The 15226-nt window shown below is 38.9% G+C and overlaps 1 protein-coding gene across 1 annotated transcript in view; it reads left to right on the top strand.

Annotated features, from left to right (window-relative positions):
• The window catches only part of LOC140141136 (tubulin alpha-1 chain-like), a 42591-nt gene extending 36558 nt beyond the window's left edge, over positions 1-6033 (top strand). Inside the window, exons 2-4 of the mRNA XM_072162933.1 lie at positions 1913-2135; positions 3409-3557; positions 5028-6033. Coding sequence (XP_072019034.1) covers positions 1913-2135; positions 3409-3557; positions 5028-6011 — 1356 coding nt within the window. The 3' untranslated portion in view covers positions 6012-6033. The remainder of the gene's footprint in view (positions 1-1912; positions 2136-3408; positions 3558-5027) is intronic.
• Positions 6034-15226: the final 9193 nt, after the last annotated feature.

Genomic DNA, 15226 nt, shown 5'->3' with positions numbered 1-15226 from the left:
CGGGATACTTTTGGAGACATCATCATCATCATCATCATCATCATCATCATCATCATCATCGACATCATCATCATCATCACTTTCTACATTTTTCTAAACAACATAGGGCCTACCGTTTTAATAAGATTTTTTCTTGAAATGCATGTAACTATAATTATTGTTTAGAGCGTGATGAAATAAAACATCACGATTTTCATCACAAAACAAAGTAATAGGCCTACAAAGGAAATACATTTTTCAAGAGTGATTGAATAAAACATCACGATTTTCATCACGGAACAAAGTAATACATAAGACATTGTTTGTTTGATTGCAATCAACCGCGACAGTTCGTCTCACACACATAACAATGCACTGCGATCAAATAGGTTGATGACAACATTTGATTGAATGGACTGCACTGCGCCATGATTACGTGCACCGGTTCAAATCCTTTGTTTGGAGCCAATCAATAATTTCACGTACAGCCTCTATGCAAATTAGAGTTTACACACGCTGCAGCTGGGGTAATCGACCGAAGCTTGTTGCCCGTAGTGATCGAATGCATGAGCTTATTTGCTTTACTGAATCGATTTACTGGATTAATTTCCTGTTAACTGGGTTTAATGCCACAAAGGTCGAATCGCCTTTGCCATGGACCATGACTGCATCATGGCCCTATAGAGCTCCGTATATGACGATGATAAAATTATTGATATGATCCGCTGACAAGTACATGTACCGCCTAGTAAAGTGGGAAGTTTGTGCCCAGAAGTTTGTGCACTATTTCTGGTAAAACATTTTGTCCAGTGTTAGATCTAGAGTGCACATAATTATACCATGGAAGAAAGAGATGAGTCTCTTTCTTCCATGATTATACATACACCGGGTACATACACAAATTATTAAGCGACCGATGGCAACGTGACTTAAAATAATATTTGCCACCAAATACACTCCATAATGACTATTCATCGATAAAAAAATCACAGAATTAAGCATTATTTTACCCCATTCCTAGGCCTTATTAAAGGCTCAGATGCATACAACTTTTTAACTCATTTATGTTAAGTACAAACTTGAGAATATGTTCTTCATTTTAAGTAAATGTCATCATATGTTATTAAGTATACCAAGAAATGAACTAAGTACTCAGCATATAAATTAATTTGTGCCCTCATTGTGGGTTTTAAGACAAAATAAAATAAAGGAAACAAACATCATTCTCCTTTTTACAGTGTCGTTTCTAAAAGCTCATTTTTAAGCCAAAGGTCCTCTCAGTGAATGTGAAATCCAACATTTTTTCTTCATTCACTGCGCCGTCTTTTTTAAAGACATTTCTTGTTTAACAGTGTATTAGAAACAAAACACCTTCCAATCTTTGACCAGCGAATTGTCTGTTTACATGCATGCTAAAAATGATAATAGAGACCTTGCGAAATGAAGTTACTTTAACTTTAACTTTAACGTCAAGAGGATTATAGAGGATTATGTATTCAAAACCAAAGGTGGTTTTGAATACATAATCCTCTCTAATCCTCTAGACGTTAAAGTTAAAGTTAGAGTACCTTCATTTCGCAAGGTCTCTAATAATTATGGTCATGCTGGTGATCATGGAAATGGAAAGCAGTTTTGTAATAAATGCAATATTAGTAGTGCTTCTTGACTGATTTATACTTATGTCGCAAACGAGGAGCGATTGAACTTTGACCAATAAAATTTTCAAAGCGTTAAGAAACGATTGAAATTCCAGTCATTTCAGGCAGCGTTTGAAAAGTCATTTTAACTATATCCTATCCTGTTAGATGTCCCAAGTCTCCATCTCTGAAAGAAAGAAAGAAAGAAAGAAAAATATAAAGAAAGAAAAATATAATTATAAACAACCGTATTACTAATTCTTATCATATTCTCGTTTTTCTTTCTTTGTAAATAGCGTGAATGTATCTCTGTCCACGTTGGCCAGGCCGGTGTCCAGATAGGCAATTCTTGTTGGGAGTTATACTGCCTCGAACATGGAATCGCTCCCGATGGTCAGATGCCCAGCGACTCTACCGTTGGGAGTGGGGATGATTCTTTCAATACGTTTTTCAGTGAGACAGGAGCTGGTAAACATGTACCACGAGCTGTGTTTGTTGATTTGGAGCCCACAGTAGTTGGTAAGTATCATACAGACAGACACACATACCCCCACACACACACACCCCCACACCCCGACAGACAGATAAACAATGCATATATCTTATTTGTTAGCTACGTCCCACACCGTTAAAAATTTAGAATGCCTTTCTGATGACGACAACGACGACAAAAGTAAAAACAACGATGTCGACGTTGACAGTGACGATGAGGATCACGATATCGTGATGATGAGGTCTGATGATGTAATGATGATGATGATGGTGATGATCACTCTCTTAAATTGGCCGATTGAAATTTGTCAATCTTTTAACGATTGATGATAGGAATCAATCTATATAGATTGAAAAATAGATTGAAATGTTGTTTTTTGTTTTCACTCTAAGTCATGATGACTTGTGTTGCATATGTTTGGAATGAGATTTCAAACTGTTTTAGAGTGAACATTTTCAATCTTTTTTTTTCAACTGGAAAGGACTTGTCCCTAATTTGGGACGGCAAAAGATTGAAAAAACAATGAAAATCAATCCTTTCTAGTGAAAATCCAATCGAAAAAGATTTGCCCTATCGCTAAAAGATTGTAAAAGATTGAGAATCACTCCTTTTCGTTGAAATTTTTGTTGTTGAAATATTTAAATCACCTGACAATGACTAAAACGATGATGAAACGACGACGATGATCACGATGTTAATGATGATGATCACGATGATGATGATGATGATATGATGATGATGATGATGATGGTGGATTATGATGTATGATGATGATGATGATGATGATGGTAACGATGATGGATTATGATGATGGTGATGATGATGATGATGATGATGATGATGATGATGATCACGATGATGGTGGTGATGGTGATGATGATGATGATGATGGATTATGATGTATGGTGATGATGATGATGATGATGATGATGGATTATGATGTATGATGATGATGATGATGATGATGGTGGTGACGATGGTGGATTATGATGATGGTGATGATGATGATGATGATGGTGATCACGATGATGGTGGTGATGGTGGTGATGATGATGATGACGATGACGACGATGATGATAATGATGACGATAATGATGACAAAAACGATGATGATGATCACGATGATGATGATGATGATGATGATGATGATGATGATGATGATGATGATTATGACATCGACGACGATGATGACGACAAAGACGATGATGGCAAAGACGAGAAGGGGTGGGGAGGAGAAGGCGAATGGCAACCATATTTGCATCATAGGTTTATTTACACAATCTTTGTTCTCTTTGACAGATGAGGTTCGTACTGGAATGTACCGTCAACTTTTTCACCCCGAGCAACTGATTACCGGCAAAGAAGATGCCGCCAACAACTATGCCCGTGGCCACTACACAGTCGGAAAAGAAAGCATTGATGTGGTGCTCGATAGAGTTAGAAAGTTGGTAAGAAATCCACAAATTATTAGTTCTACAATAGACAACGACAAAAAGGAAGTTGCTGTCTACAGTAGATAGCAATTTTTGATTTTACTATACCATGCTAACTAGGATTGCGTGACTCAGATTTTTAGCAGTCGATACCAAGTCGGCACAGAATAGTCGCGACAAGTCGACAGGTCGGCACCGAATAATCACGATTAGTCGACTATTGACGATTATTTTGAATTCCAGATTTGAGTGAAAACTCCGAATAACATTCATGCCCAAAATGCACAAATTAACACGTGTAAGGTATGTTTAGCATGTTTAAGAATAAATGACGCAGGTGATATAAAATTTCCAAAGACACAAGGTATTGAAACAGACATTACAAAACTTGATTTTATATTTTCTTAATCTTGTACTTAAAGGGGCATTTCGTGATCCACAGCCTCATCCCCGCACTTTTCTCAAAAAAAGTTGAGATTTTTATATCACTGGAAACCTCTGGCTACATAATGTTTATGTACAAAATATTTCTTGCAGATTAATTCGTTTTGCAAAGATATCGTGAAATTTGAATTTCGTTCTGGTGCACCAGAACGAAATTACAACGCATTGTCTATGGAGCAGTGTAATACACATAATCATGCATAACTCGCAAACGCAAAATCGGAATCAACTGAAATTTTGGGAATAGGCTTTTTCGTGGATATGTACTGAAAAATGTCATAAAAAGAGGATGCTAGGATCACGAAATACTCCTTTAAAGTATTTACACAATACGAACAGTGAATGTGAGTATTCAAAATATTGAAAGTCTGAACCTTACTGAACAGTCTTCTTTGTCAACTAAACTTCCATTTTCATTATTTTTAGCAATATGCCGAGAAAGACTGCCTGACTCTTCTAAACGCACTAATTAATGGCTTCACTTGAAATGACCCCCAATGACCAGACTTCTTTCAAATATAAAGTAAATTGCAAGTGGATCCAATGGTGCGATTGGAATGTTGGAAAAGATGCATGGTTTTCTAAAACATCAAAAATGGATGGAGAACAATAATTTTGATATACAGCAGGTCTGGTATTTGGGCTATTCCAGTTGAAATCCATACACCCCCATGGAAGTCATGATCTTATCCTCCCACACAGGGAGTGTAGATTTCAAACGGAGCCACCCATTCAGGTATCTCCATTTGGAATTAGCACTCCTTGTATGTTAGATTAAGATCATGTCTTCCATAGGGGTGTTTGGATTTCAAATAGAATAGCCAATTTGCGCGAATCGGTCTAACCGTCACAACAGTATTAAGCTAAATTTATACTACATCGCTGAGCGATAGCGATTGGTTTTCAGCCAATGATGTGGGGCGCTTTTTGTTGCGTTGGAAAAGCGCGCCACCTCATTGGTCAAATACCAATTGCTCGTAAAAACAGATGGATGTGGATGGCAGGTATATAATTGAAATACCTTCCTTTTCTTTTTTTCAGGCAGACCAATGTACAGGCCTTCAAGGGTTTCTCATCTTCCACAGTTTTGGTGGCGGCACCGGATCTGGTCTGACATCTCTCCTCATGGAGCGTCTTTCAGTTGACTACGGAAAGAAATCCAAGCTGGAATTCTCCGTGTACCCAGCCCCTCAGATCGCATCCGCAGTAGTCGAGCCATACAACTCTATCCTGACCACTCACACCACTCTGGAGCACTCTGACTGTGCCTTCATGGTCGACAATGAAGCCATCTATGATATCTGTCGTCGTAACATGGACATTGAACGCCCATCGTATACCAATCTGAACCGTCTCATCGCCCAGGTTGTATCATCAATCACTGCATCTCTTCGTTTTGATGGATCTTTGAACGTCGATCTTACCGAGTTCCAGACCAACTTGGTGCCCTACCCACGTATCCATTTCCCTCTGGCCACCTACGCTCCAGTCATCTCTGCTGAGAAAGCCTACCATGAGCAGCTCACCGTTTCCGAGATCACCAACGCTTGCTTTGAACCAGCTAACCAGATGGTCAAGTGCGATCCTCGTCACGGCAAGTACATGGCATGTTGTCTGCTCTTCCGCGGTGATGTTGTACCAAAAGACGTCAACGCCGCCATTGCAGCCATCAAGACCAAGCGTACCATCCAGTTCGTCGACTGGTGTCCAACTGGCTTCAAAGTAGGCATCAACTACCAACAACCAACTGTTGTACCTGGTGGAGATCTTGCAAAGGTCCAACGTGCTGTCTGCATGTTGAGCAACACCACTGCCATCGCCGAAGCCTGGGCGCGTCTGGATCATAAATTTGATCTGATGTACGCCAAGCGTGCTTTCGTTCATTGGTACGTTGGTGAAGGCATGGAAGAAGGCGAGTTTGCAGAAGCTCGCGAAGATCTTGCAGCTTTGGAAAAGGATTATGAAGAAGTTGGTGTAGATTCAAATGATGACGAGGCAGAAGGCGCTGAAGAGGATGAATATTAAATGACTTTCTGAGTATCATTTTTAGAAAAAAAGCTACGTAGAACCTAAAAGGGAGTTGTTCTGAACCTTGTTCTGTTCTATAAAGAACTGAAAAGTGTTCCGAAAAGGCTAACGAGAACCATTCTAGAACCATTCTGGAATAGCCAGAAAGAACCATTTCTGGATTATTTCAATTTTCAAGAATATTTTCTCTCTTTGAGAGTTCTATACATAGGACAAAAACAAACTTTTTTCTAAGAGTGAATGTGCTTCTTCTATGTAGCGTAAAGCTGAATTTATATTACATCGCGTTTAGCGATAGCGATTGGTTTTTAGCCAATGAGGTGGAGCGCTTTTGGTTGCGTTAGGAAAAGCGAGCTACCTCATTAGTGAAATACCAATCGCTCGTCGCTTAGCGATGGAGTAGAAATTCAGCATTATTGAAAGCTTTGACTGTTAACAGTATACATTTTTACTATTTTCTGCATTTTTCAAAATTATTTGTGTTTTTTAATTGTACATGTGTAATGAGCACACAATATCGAACAGTAATTAACATAATACATAATCGATACTTCCAATTCGTTAATTTTTGTTTTTTAGTTCTTCAAGAACTTCTAATGATAACAGTAATATTTGTGGTTCACATAAAACGCCTCTCTATATCATTGTATTATCCAACCTGTAGGACCCAGCAAACGTTTAAATGTTGAGTAATATAAAGGATATTAATAACACTCAAAAACATTAACATTTGCTACAAAATATTCTATCATAATGTTATTTAAGTGTTGGCAAAATGTTTGCCCCAAAACATTTTACAATGACATTTCAACGACATTCTAAAAATATTGTCATGTTGTAGCGTTTATTTTTCATATAAAACGTTTTAAAAACGTTTTTCATGATTTATACAACCTGACCTTTAATGTTCTTAAAACGTTTTGACCAAAACCAATACGAGTTTATAACACGTTAGAACGTTTTATATTTATGTTTGCTGGGTTACTATCATCTTTCCCTCCTTGCCGTGGCATGAAAGTGATTCTATTCGCCAGCGAAGTGTTACGTGTAATCCAATTATCACTATGTCAACTGGATCACGCTTTTGAGTTCTGCACCACGATCGAAATGATCGCAACACAAAGTCTATGACATACTACCAATTCCAAAAGGTGCGTGATCCAGTTACCAGGGAGTTAGGTAACCACTTCGCTGGCGGATGAACCAGAGGCCTGGAATCAGTGATGTAATTGAGTTTTTTTCAGCAATTGCAGCATCTTGCGTAAAGTACACAGCATTTCCCCCCTTTATATGGAGCAAAATATCGCCATAAGGGAGTACCTGAACCCATAATTGGCTCCTCATGACCGTGGACCACACACACCTTAAAACACCGAAAACTCCATAGGGTATACCGGTATACCCTTAAGATCTTTACTTCCATTTACAGCAATTTCTAATGCCCTGTGGTGCATTTATAGTCCTTATGGCATTGTTTTGAGCCTCCACAAGGAAACAAATCTCCATAAGTCCGTTGCTCCAAAAAGTGGCGTAGCTAGAGGGCGGGGCTAGGGGTTGTGGCGCCCAGGGCTAAGGATACATAATGGCGCCCCCGCCCCAATCCTTGAAACAAGTGCGCCACTGGCTCCAAATCAATTGGCTCCACAGAGCATAAACGATAAGACCCCTTTCGCATACACACGCAAAAAGATACCGGTACAACGTTGATATATAATATGTGTACGGTACAGGTGAAGACCCCTCTATAGGCCCTACCCTCCCCCCCCAAAAAAAAACCCAAAACAAAACAAAACAAAAACAAACAAACCAACAACACACAACCAAAAACAAGCCACATAGTAAAATGTAACCGACAGTCGTGACAATGTTAATAATTTGGTGTACATGAAACGAACAAATTAGGGCATATTGTCCTAGAATTGTGACGTTTTTGGCTCAAAATTAGGATCGAAACATTTTCAAATCTCATTGATATTGGTTTTGTTAGATAGATAATTTCAATATCTTTCATTAGACACCAAAAATGTGAAAATCGAGGCTGTTGTTAATAAATGGCATGCATAATACGAATTATACAGGAAAACGGGTCAAATTTGAGGTCATTGACCTCTGATGTCAAGCTCCACCGCTCACGACACTCAAGACTTCACTTTTCAGATGTCCCATGGGATGTTCTATCCAACTATCATAACAAGACACCTGGTCATTTTTGTCAAAGAAATTCTTGCTATCTCTTGGACCATAGTGAGCGTGCAACTTAACTGACAATAAACAGCTTCAAACTGAGAGGTTGTCTGTAGTCTTTCTTGAGTTCTTCTATTTCATAATAACCCGGGGGTACTCAGTACAAATGACCATATGGGGGAGGGGGCATGGCGGGAGGGTACCCCGGGAGGGTACTCAGTACAAATGACCATATGGGGGAGGGGGCATGGCGGGAGGGTACCCCGGGAGGGTACTCAGTACAAATGACCATATGGGGGAGGGGCATGGCGGGAGGGTACCCCAGGAGGGTACTCAGTACAAATGACCGTATGTGGGAGGGGGCATGGCGGGAGGGTACCCCGGGAGGGTACTCAGTACAAATGACCATATGGGGGAGGGGCATGGCGGGAGGGTACCCCTGGAGGGTACTCAGTACAAATGACCATATGGGGGAGGGGGCATGGCGGGAGGGTACCCCGGGAGGGTACTCAGTACAAATGACCATATGGGGGAGGGGGCATGGCGGAGGGTACCCCGGAGGGTACTCAGTACAAATGACCATATGGGAGAGGGGGCATGGCGGGAGGGTACCCCGGGAGGGTACTCAGTACAAATGACCATATGGGGGAGGGGGCATGGCGGGAGGGTACCCCAGGAGGGTACTCAGTACAAATGACCATATGGGGGAGGGGGCATGGCGGGAGGGTACCCCGGGAGGGTACTCAGTACAAATGACCATATGGGGGGGGGGGCATGGCGGGAGGGTACCCCGGAGGTACTCAGTACAAATGACCATATGGGGAGGGGGCATGGCGGGAGGGTACCCCGGGAGGGTACTCAGTACAAATGACCATATGGGGAGGGGGCATGGCGGGAGGGTATCCCGGGAGGGTACTCAGTACAAATGACCATATGGGGGAGGGGGCATGGCGGGAGGGTACCCCGGGAGGTACTCAGTACAAATGACCATATGGGGGAGGGGGCATGGCGGGAGGGTACCCCAGGAGGTACTCAGTACAAATGACCATATGGGGGAGGGGCATGGCGGGAGGGTACCCCGGGAGGGTACTCAGTACAAATGACCATATGGGGGAGGGGGCATGGCGGGAGGGTACCCCGGGAGGGGAGTCAGTACAAATGACCATATGGGGGAGGGCATGGCGGGAGGGTACCCCAGGAGGTACTCAGTACAAATGACCATATGGGGAGGGGGCATGGTGGGAGGGTACTCAGCTCAGTACAAATGACGATATGGGGGGGGGGGCATGGTGGGAGGGTACTCAGCTCAGTACAAATGACGATATGGCGGGATTTTTCATTACAAATGACCATATGGGGGACGTCAGTACAAATGAGTTAAATAACCAGGGTGGGGTCAGTACAAATAACCATTGGGAACGTGCCAAAACATGTGTAGCGCAGCATTTTCAGCCTTTTTGTATATCAATGACCCGTTTTTCTATGCCAATTTTGGTATATGGATGGGTCCTTTTTCAAAATTTTCTCAATTTTGTTGGAAAATATCCCAATTTTGCCTCACTATACCCCCAAATTTGGAGAAAAGTTTGTAAAAATTCAGACAATTTGTGTTAAATTTGGTCGAAAATTTTGGTATATGCGATTATAGTCCAAATTTCTTGAAATTTTTTATATTGATGGGTCCCCTTTTAAATTTTCAGCGGCGCACCCCTACCCAAACCAAACTTGAATACCCCCTCCGGTTAATAACTTATGCAATCTGTCAGAAGGTTAAGGGCTCTGATATGAGCGTTTGAACAGTACGAAGAACGTCCTTCTGATGTCAAATAATGGTTATTTCTTGAAATTCGCGATATAAATACAAATTTTATGACAAATTATTAAAATGGGATATTATTTACATTTTTGATATAGGCCCTATAACAGTCCTCGAAGTAAACTTTATAAATCTAATGATAATGTACTTAAAGTGTATGTAGCTGGGAGGAAAAGCCGACTGAAAATTATGACCTTTCATAAGATAATACATACATTTGTTTCTCAAAAAGACCCATTTGGGGGGGGGGGGAATCCATATTTTGAATACGAAAGGTCAAAAGTTTCTCGTCGGCTTTTCATCCCAGCTACATACACTTTAAATTTAATTGATAAAGTTTACTTCAAAGACTGAAAATTATCAAAAATATCAATTTTTGATCATGCCATGCAGTGAATGTGTATTATATAAAAAATTTTGATATTAGGACGTGCAACATGTCCTGCAAATAGTCACTACATACACCCTAACCCTAAACCCTAATCCTAAAAATTCGGACTAGCGGTGGTTCGGACTGACGGTGTTTCGGACTGACGGGGAGACCCCGAGCAAAGGGTTGTTGAAGCCTTAAAGTTATTAATATTTGTGTGTCTTATATTAGGGGAGAGTAAGGGGTAGAGTTGGACTTCACTTTTCCAACTTCATGTATTATTTCTGAAGTTTACGTCCAAAGTCAAAGTTTATTAAATTAGTTTTAGGAAAGGAAACGAGTCGAGGAATTTTATTTTACGTCTGAAGTTTTAACAATAAACGTTTTAGAAAAAAATCACAAAATTGGGTAAATTGTGTTGGACAACATACAAAAAAAAAAAGAAAAAAAAAAAAAAAAAAAAAAAAGAAAAAAAAGACGAAGTTCGGATCAGTAGAATATTTTGAATAAGCTTTTTGCTTGCATATTTTTCGATTCATTTTGTCACAAAATCACATAATGTTGTCAAAAGTCAACTCTGAAAAAGAAAATTGAGATTTAGCAAAGAAGTTATGCCCAAAAGGTCCTTATATTTTAAGACGCTCCATTAGATATCAAGGGGGGGCTGCCAGTTTTTGGGCGGGTGCGGCGTGCCGCACCCGCCCTGTATTCTCTGACTATTGACCTACACTCTCAGAAAAAAAGGTGCTACTTAGAACCTTTTTTTGTCCTGTATTTAGAACCCTAAGCAGTAATATAATAAGGTTCTAAAAAAGAACCTTAAAGGTTCTATAAAGAACCTTAAAAGATTTAAATAGGCCTGGGAACATTCTAATTCATTCATTCAGGGACTCATCACAAAGTTAAGAAAGGTAAAACGTAGTGTTAACCCTTTTGGTACTAAAATCATTTTCTTGGATAAAAAAAACTTTTTTTCTGTTCTACTAAGAACCCTTTGAGGGTTCTTTCTTTAAGATTCCTTAAAGGTTCTTCAAGCTTAAGGTTCTACAAAGAACCTTTTTCTTGCTACACAACCTTTTTTGGTTCTACAAAGAACCCAACTGAAACCCAATGGGGTTCTTTGTAGAACCAAAAAAGGTTCTGTAGCCAAGAAAAAGGTTCTTTGTAGAACCTTAAGCTTGAAGAACCTTTAAAGAATCTTAAAGAAAGAACCCTCAAAGGGTTCTTAGTAGAACAGAAAAAGGTTTTTATCCAAGAAAATGATTTTTAGTACCAAAATGGGTTAACACTACGTTTTACTTTTCTTAACTTTGTGATGAGTCCCTGAATGAATGAATTAGAATGTCCCCAGGCCTACTTAAATCTTTAAGGTTCTTTATAGAACCTTTTAAGGTTCTTTTTAGAACCTTATTACTGCTTGGGGTTCTACATAGAGGACAAAAAAAGGTTCTAAGTAGCACCTTTTTTTTTCTGAGAGTGTATACTTTCTCACATGCCGCAGTGTTGAGAAAATATTCGTGCCGGTTATATCCCAAACACCCACAGAGGTGATAGTTTACGGCGAGTTTTGTAATTATTACTTGATTTTGATATGTAAGTAATACGATAAAGTCATCATAGGCAGTAATGTGTTTGTATTAAAAGAAATAACAAAAATAATTATTTTAGTAATAGAAATACTATTTGGAAATTGCAGCAAGATTTGCAGATGTTTTTATTTGAACAGTACCAGTTCACCAGTTTTGCTAGTTTTCCTAATCTTTGGGCTAAATTAATAGCATCGTGAAGGTCATATATCATTTTATACTGATAGCTTCGGCATGTACTTAAATACAGCTTGTATGTGCATTGTGTTCAGTGTGTACATAGGCTATTTACTTTTCAAATCTTGTGACAAATAGTGCTTGCTGATGCTTGTATAAGGTATTATAGACAAATTATTAGAATGCATGTGCACCAGTAGAAATGGCCCAGGTTGAATAAAATAAATAAACATATGAATGAATATTTTATTCCCTGGATTATTTTTGTTGGGACAAAATAATGATATAGTTTGACGCTTTGAAATACAGTTATGTTAATCATAATAAAGTTACAAAGTTAAAAAATAATATAGGCCCTAGAAATATTGTAAAATCAAACTTTTCCCCCCATAATTTGTATCAAAACAATTGAGGAAATTGATATGACAGATTTTTAAACTTTGATATGGAAAGATACCCCAGCCCTGTTGTCTCACCAGAGAAGATGAGCAGAAGTCTTTCTATCTGATTACGAAACTGTTTTAAATAACTATTATCTACAAAAGTTTTATAACAATGTTTTATATAAAATGTTAACATAAAACGTCTTCTGTTATGATGTGAAGGGTTAATATAAAAACAGGGAAAATCTGTTCCAACTGACCAGCAGAGAACAAAGGATAAGCAATAGATAAGATTAAAATCAAGGAAAATATGACACAACCTCAATGGGGAATAACAAACGTATAAACGTATAAAGTTAAAAACTCTTTTAACTTTGTTTATACGTTTTGTGTTATTCCCCATTGGAAATCGATGTTGTGTCATATTTTCCTATTTTTAATTGTGAACTTGACTTACTCATTCTTTCATTTCTCTTGACAATTTTTCATTTGCCCGCCCTATTCCTTTTAAAGGAATTTTTATTTAGATAACAAATTTGTCTCACCATCTGCAAGAGCAACAAAAATTTAGGTACACCTCAGACTCAAAAAAATCACCTCATATTTGTTAATTTTCAGCTTTTAAATTACAATTTTTCTTGCGCAAAAAGACCTAAATATTTTTGGTCTTTTGGGGAAAAATGAATTAGCCTATCTTCAATAGGAAATGTCAAAATTTAAGTGCATTAGCCCATTAGCCTATCATTAGATTTATAAAGTTTACTTCGAGGACTGTTATAAAAAATATCGATTTTTAATCATTTGCCATAAAATTTGTATTAGGCCCTATTTTCTCGATTAAAAAAAAATCACAAATTTATTTGCGGAGGGGGGCTGATTTTGAAAAGGGGACTTATGGATTTTGAAAAAGTGGACTATTGTCAAAATTTGGACCTTTTTGCGGGCTTGTTTTTGTCCAAAATGGCTTTAAAAAGGGACCTTTTGGCATTGGGCGATTGGGGGAGCGTCCGCCCTTACCCCCCGGTTACGGGCCTGTACATCCCGGGTGTAAATCCATAAAAATAAAAATTGGGCGCGTAAACTTCTAACCAATCAACGCCGATTTCGAAAAAGGTAAAATTTCGTGGTTTAAAGAAAGGAATGTCAGCCCTTCGTTTTACATATGGGAATTCCCACAGCCACCATTTTTGTACGCAATTTTATCACGTTCGTGATTTCGAAGCTGTTTTGGGTTTTTTGTTCTATTTCACAGAGGTAAAGCCTTTCACAAAGGTGAGTTTTTATTCAGAAAATTACAATCTACGATTTGAATATAATGCTGATAGAATTTTAAAAGCTGAACTGATGAAATCACAAACTTATAATCTCACTTCCGGGTAAAAATCGTGCAACGTAAGCTTTATTTATGTTACAAACAGCCTGGACAAAAAGTAGAGATATTGCCGGGAGATATTGCACAATAAAACTTTATTTTATGCAATTTATGACGACTTTGATTTCTGGGTGATGATTTCGAAGTGCGCTGTTCAGTGTTTTGGAGTTTTTATTGTTCTATTTCACAGAGGTTTTAAAAAAGGTGAGTTTTTATTACACTGCATGAAAATTAATACAATTTATTTAAATGGGTCATTCTTCGGTAAGGTACATATTTGAAGGTTTGGAAAATAGACATTTCAAAATTATTTTTCTGTTAATTTTTTTACAGATTAAGAAAGAGATATGTCTCCAGTGTAGTAAAAAAGTGTTTGGCTCAATCTTTATAGCAGCTTGGTATATTTTTTGGCTTTTTCTGCAGCTAATGTCATCTCCGTCACCGTCATTCTAAACTACATGTACAGGATTTTATGGGTAGACAACCTATGTACAGTTGTATCGTGCCCATCTTGTCCTCTTGAACCTAGAGGGTTGAGTGCAGATATCAGAACCAGGGATGATCCCCCTTCTCTTTTCGAATATAGCTCTGACAATTTAACGTGCACAGGGATGAATCCTCCTGAACACGGGACCAACGCCTTTACGTGACTTCCGAATCACGGACGTTGCACATACACTACCTATATCTGCATGTGCTAGGCAGTGTATGGAGGCGAGAAGAAATTCTGAAATTAAATTCTGAAATTAAATTACTGAACCTATAATTGAAGGATTCCCGACCATATAGGAAGCCCAAGGCTCGAACCCTCGTTGATCGTATCTCCCGGCCGGCAGCGCAACGCCTTAACCGCTCGGCCATCTCGCCGTCATCATCTCCATCACAATTGCAACGAAGTTCACCTGATACCAAAAACGTGTCTCACATTGAACCTTTGTTTTTTACCTACAGAGGAAGGGAGTATAACCAAGATTATGCAACATAGGCCTATCATTACATTTCCATTTGACCAGTTTTTAAGCAGGGCATTATCTGTAGAGTGACGGAGATGATGTCAATGAATGGAAATTCTGCTGTATCATCTCCGTCACGTGACGGAAATGATTCTCTCATAGTAAAATCATCTCCGAACATCATATCCGTCACAAAATTGTGACGGATAAAAAATAAGGTTATTTTGAGAAAACAGGCCCAGATAGGCCTTGAAGAATATCTATTATACATAAAATATTCTTCAAGGCTGTTATCATGGCTTGTTTTCTCAAAAATTATACCGTAAAATATGCAAATTAGGTACCTAAGCCCAGGCGATTTGAGCAGATTT

The sequence above is a fragment of the Amphiura filiformis genome, chromosome 19 (genome assembly GCF_039555335.1).
Source record: "Amphiura filiformis chromosome 19, Afil_fr2py, whole genome shotgun sequence".
NCBI lineage: Eukaryota > Metazoa > Echinodermata > Ophiuroidea > Amphilepidida > Amphiuridae > Amphiura > Amphiura filiformis.
This window is presented reverse-complemented; position numbering and strand designations above follow the sequence as displayed.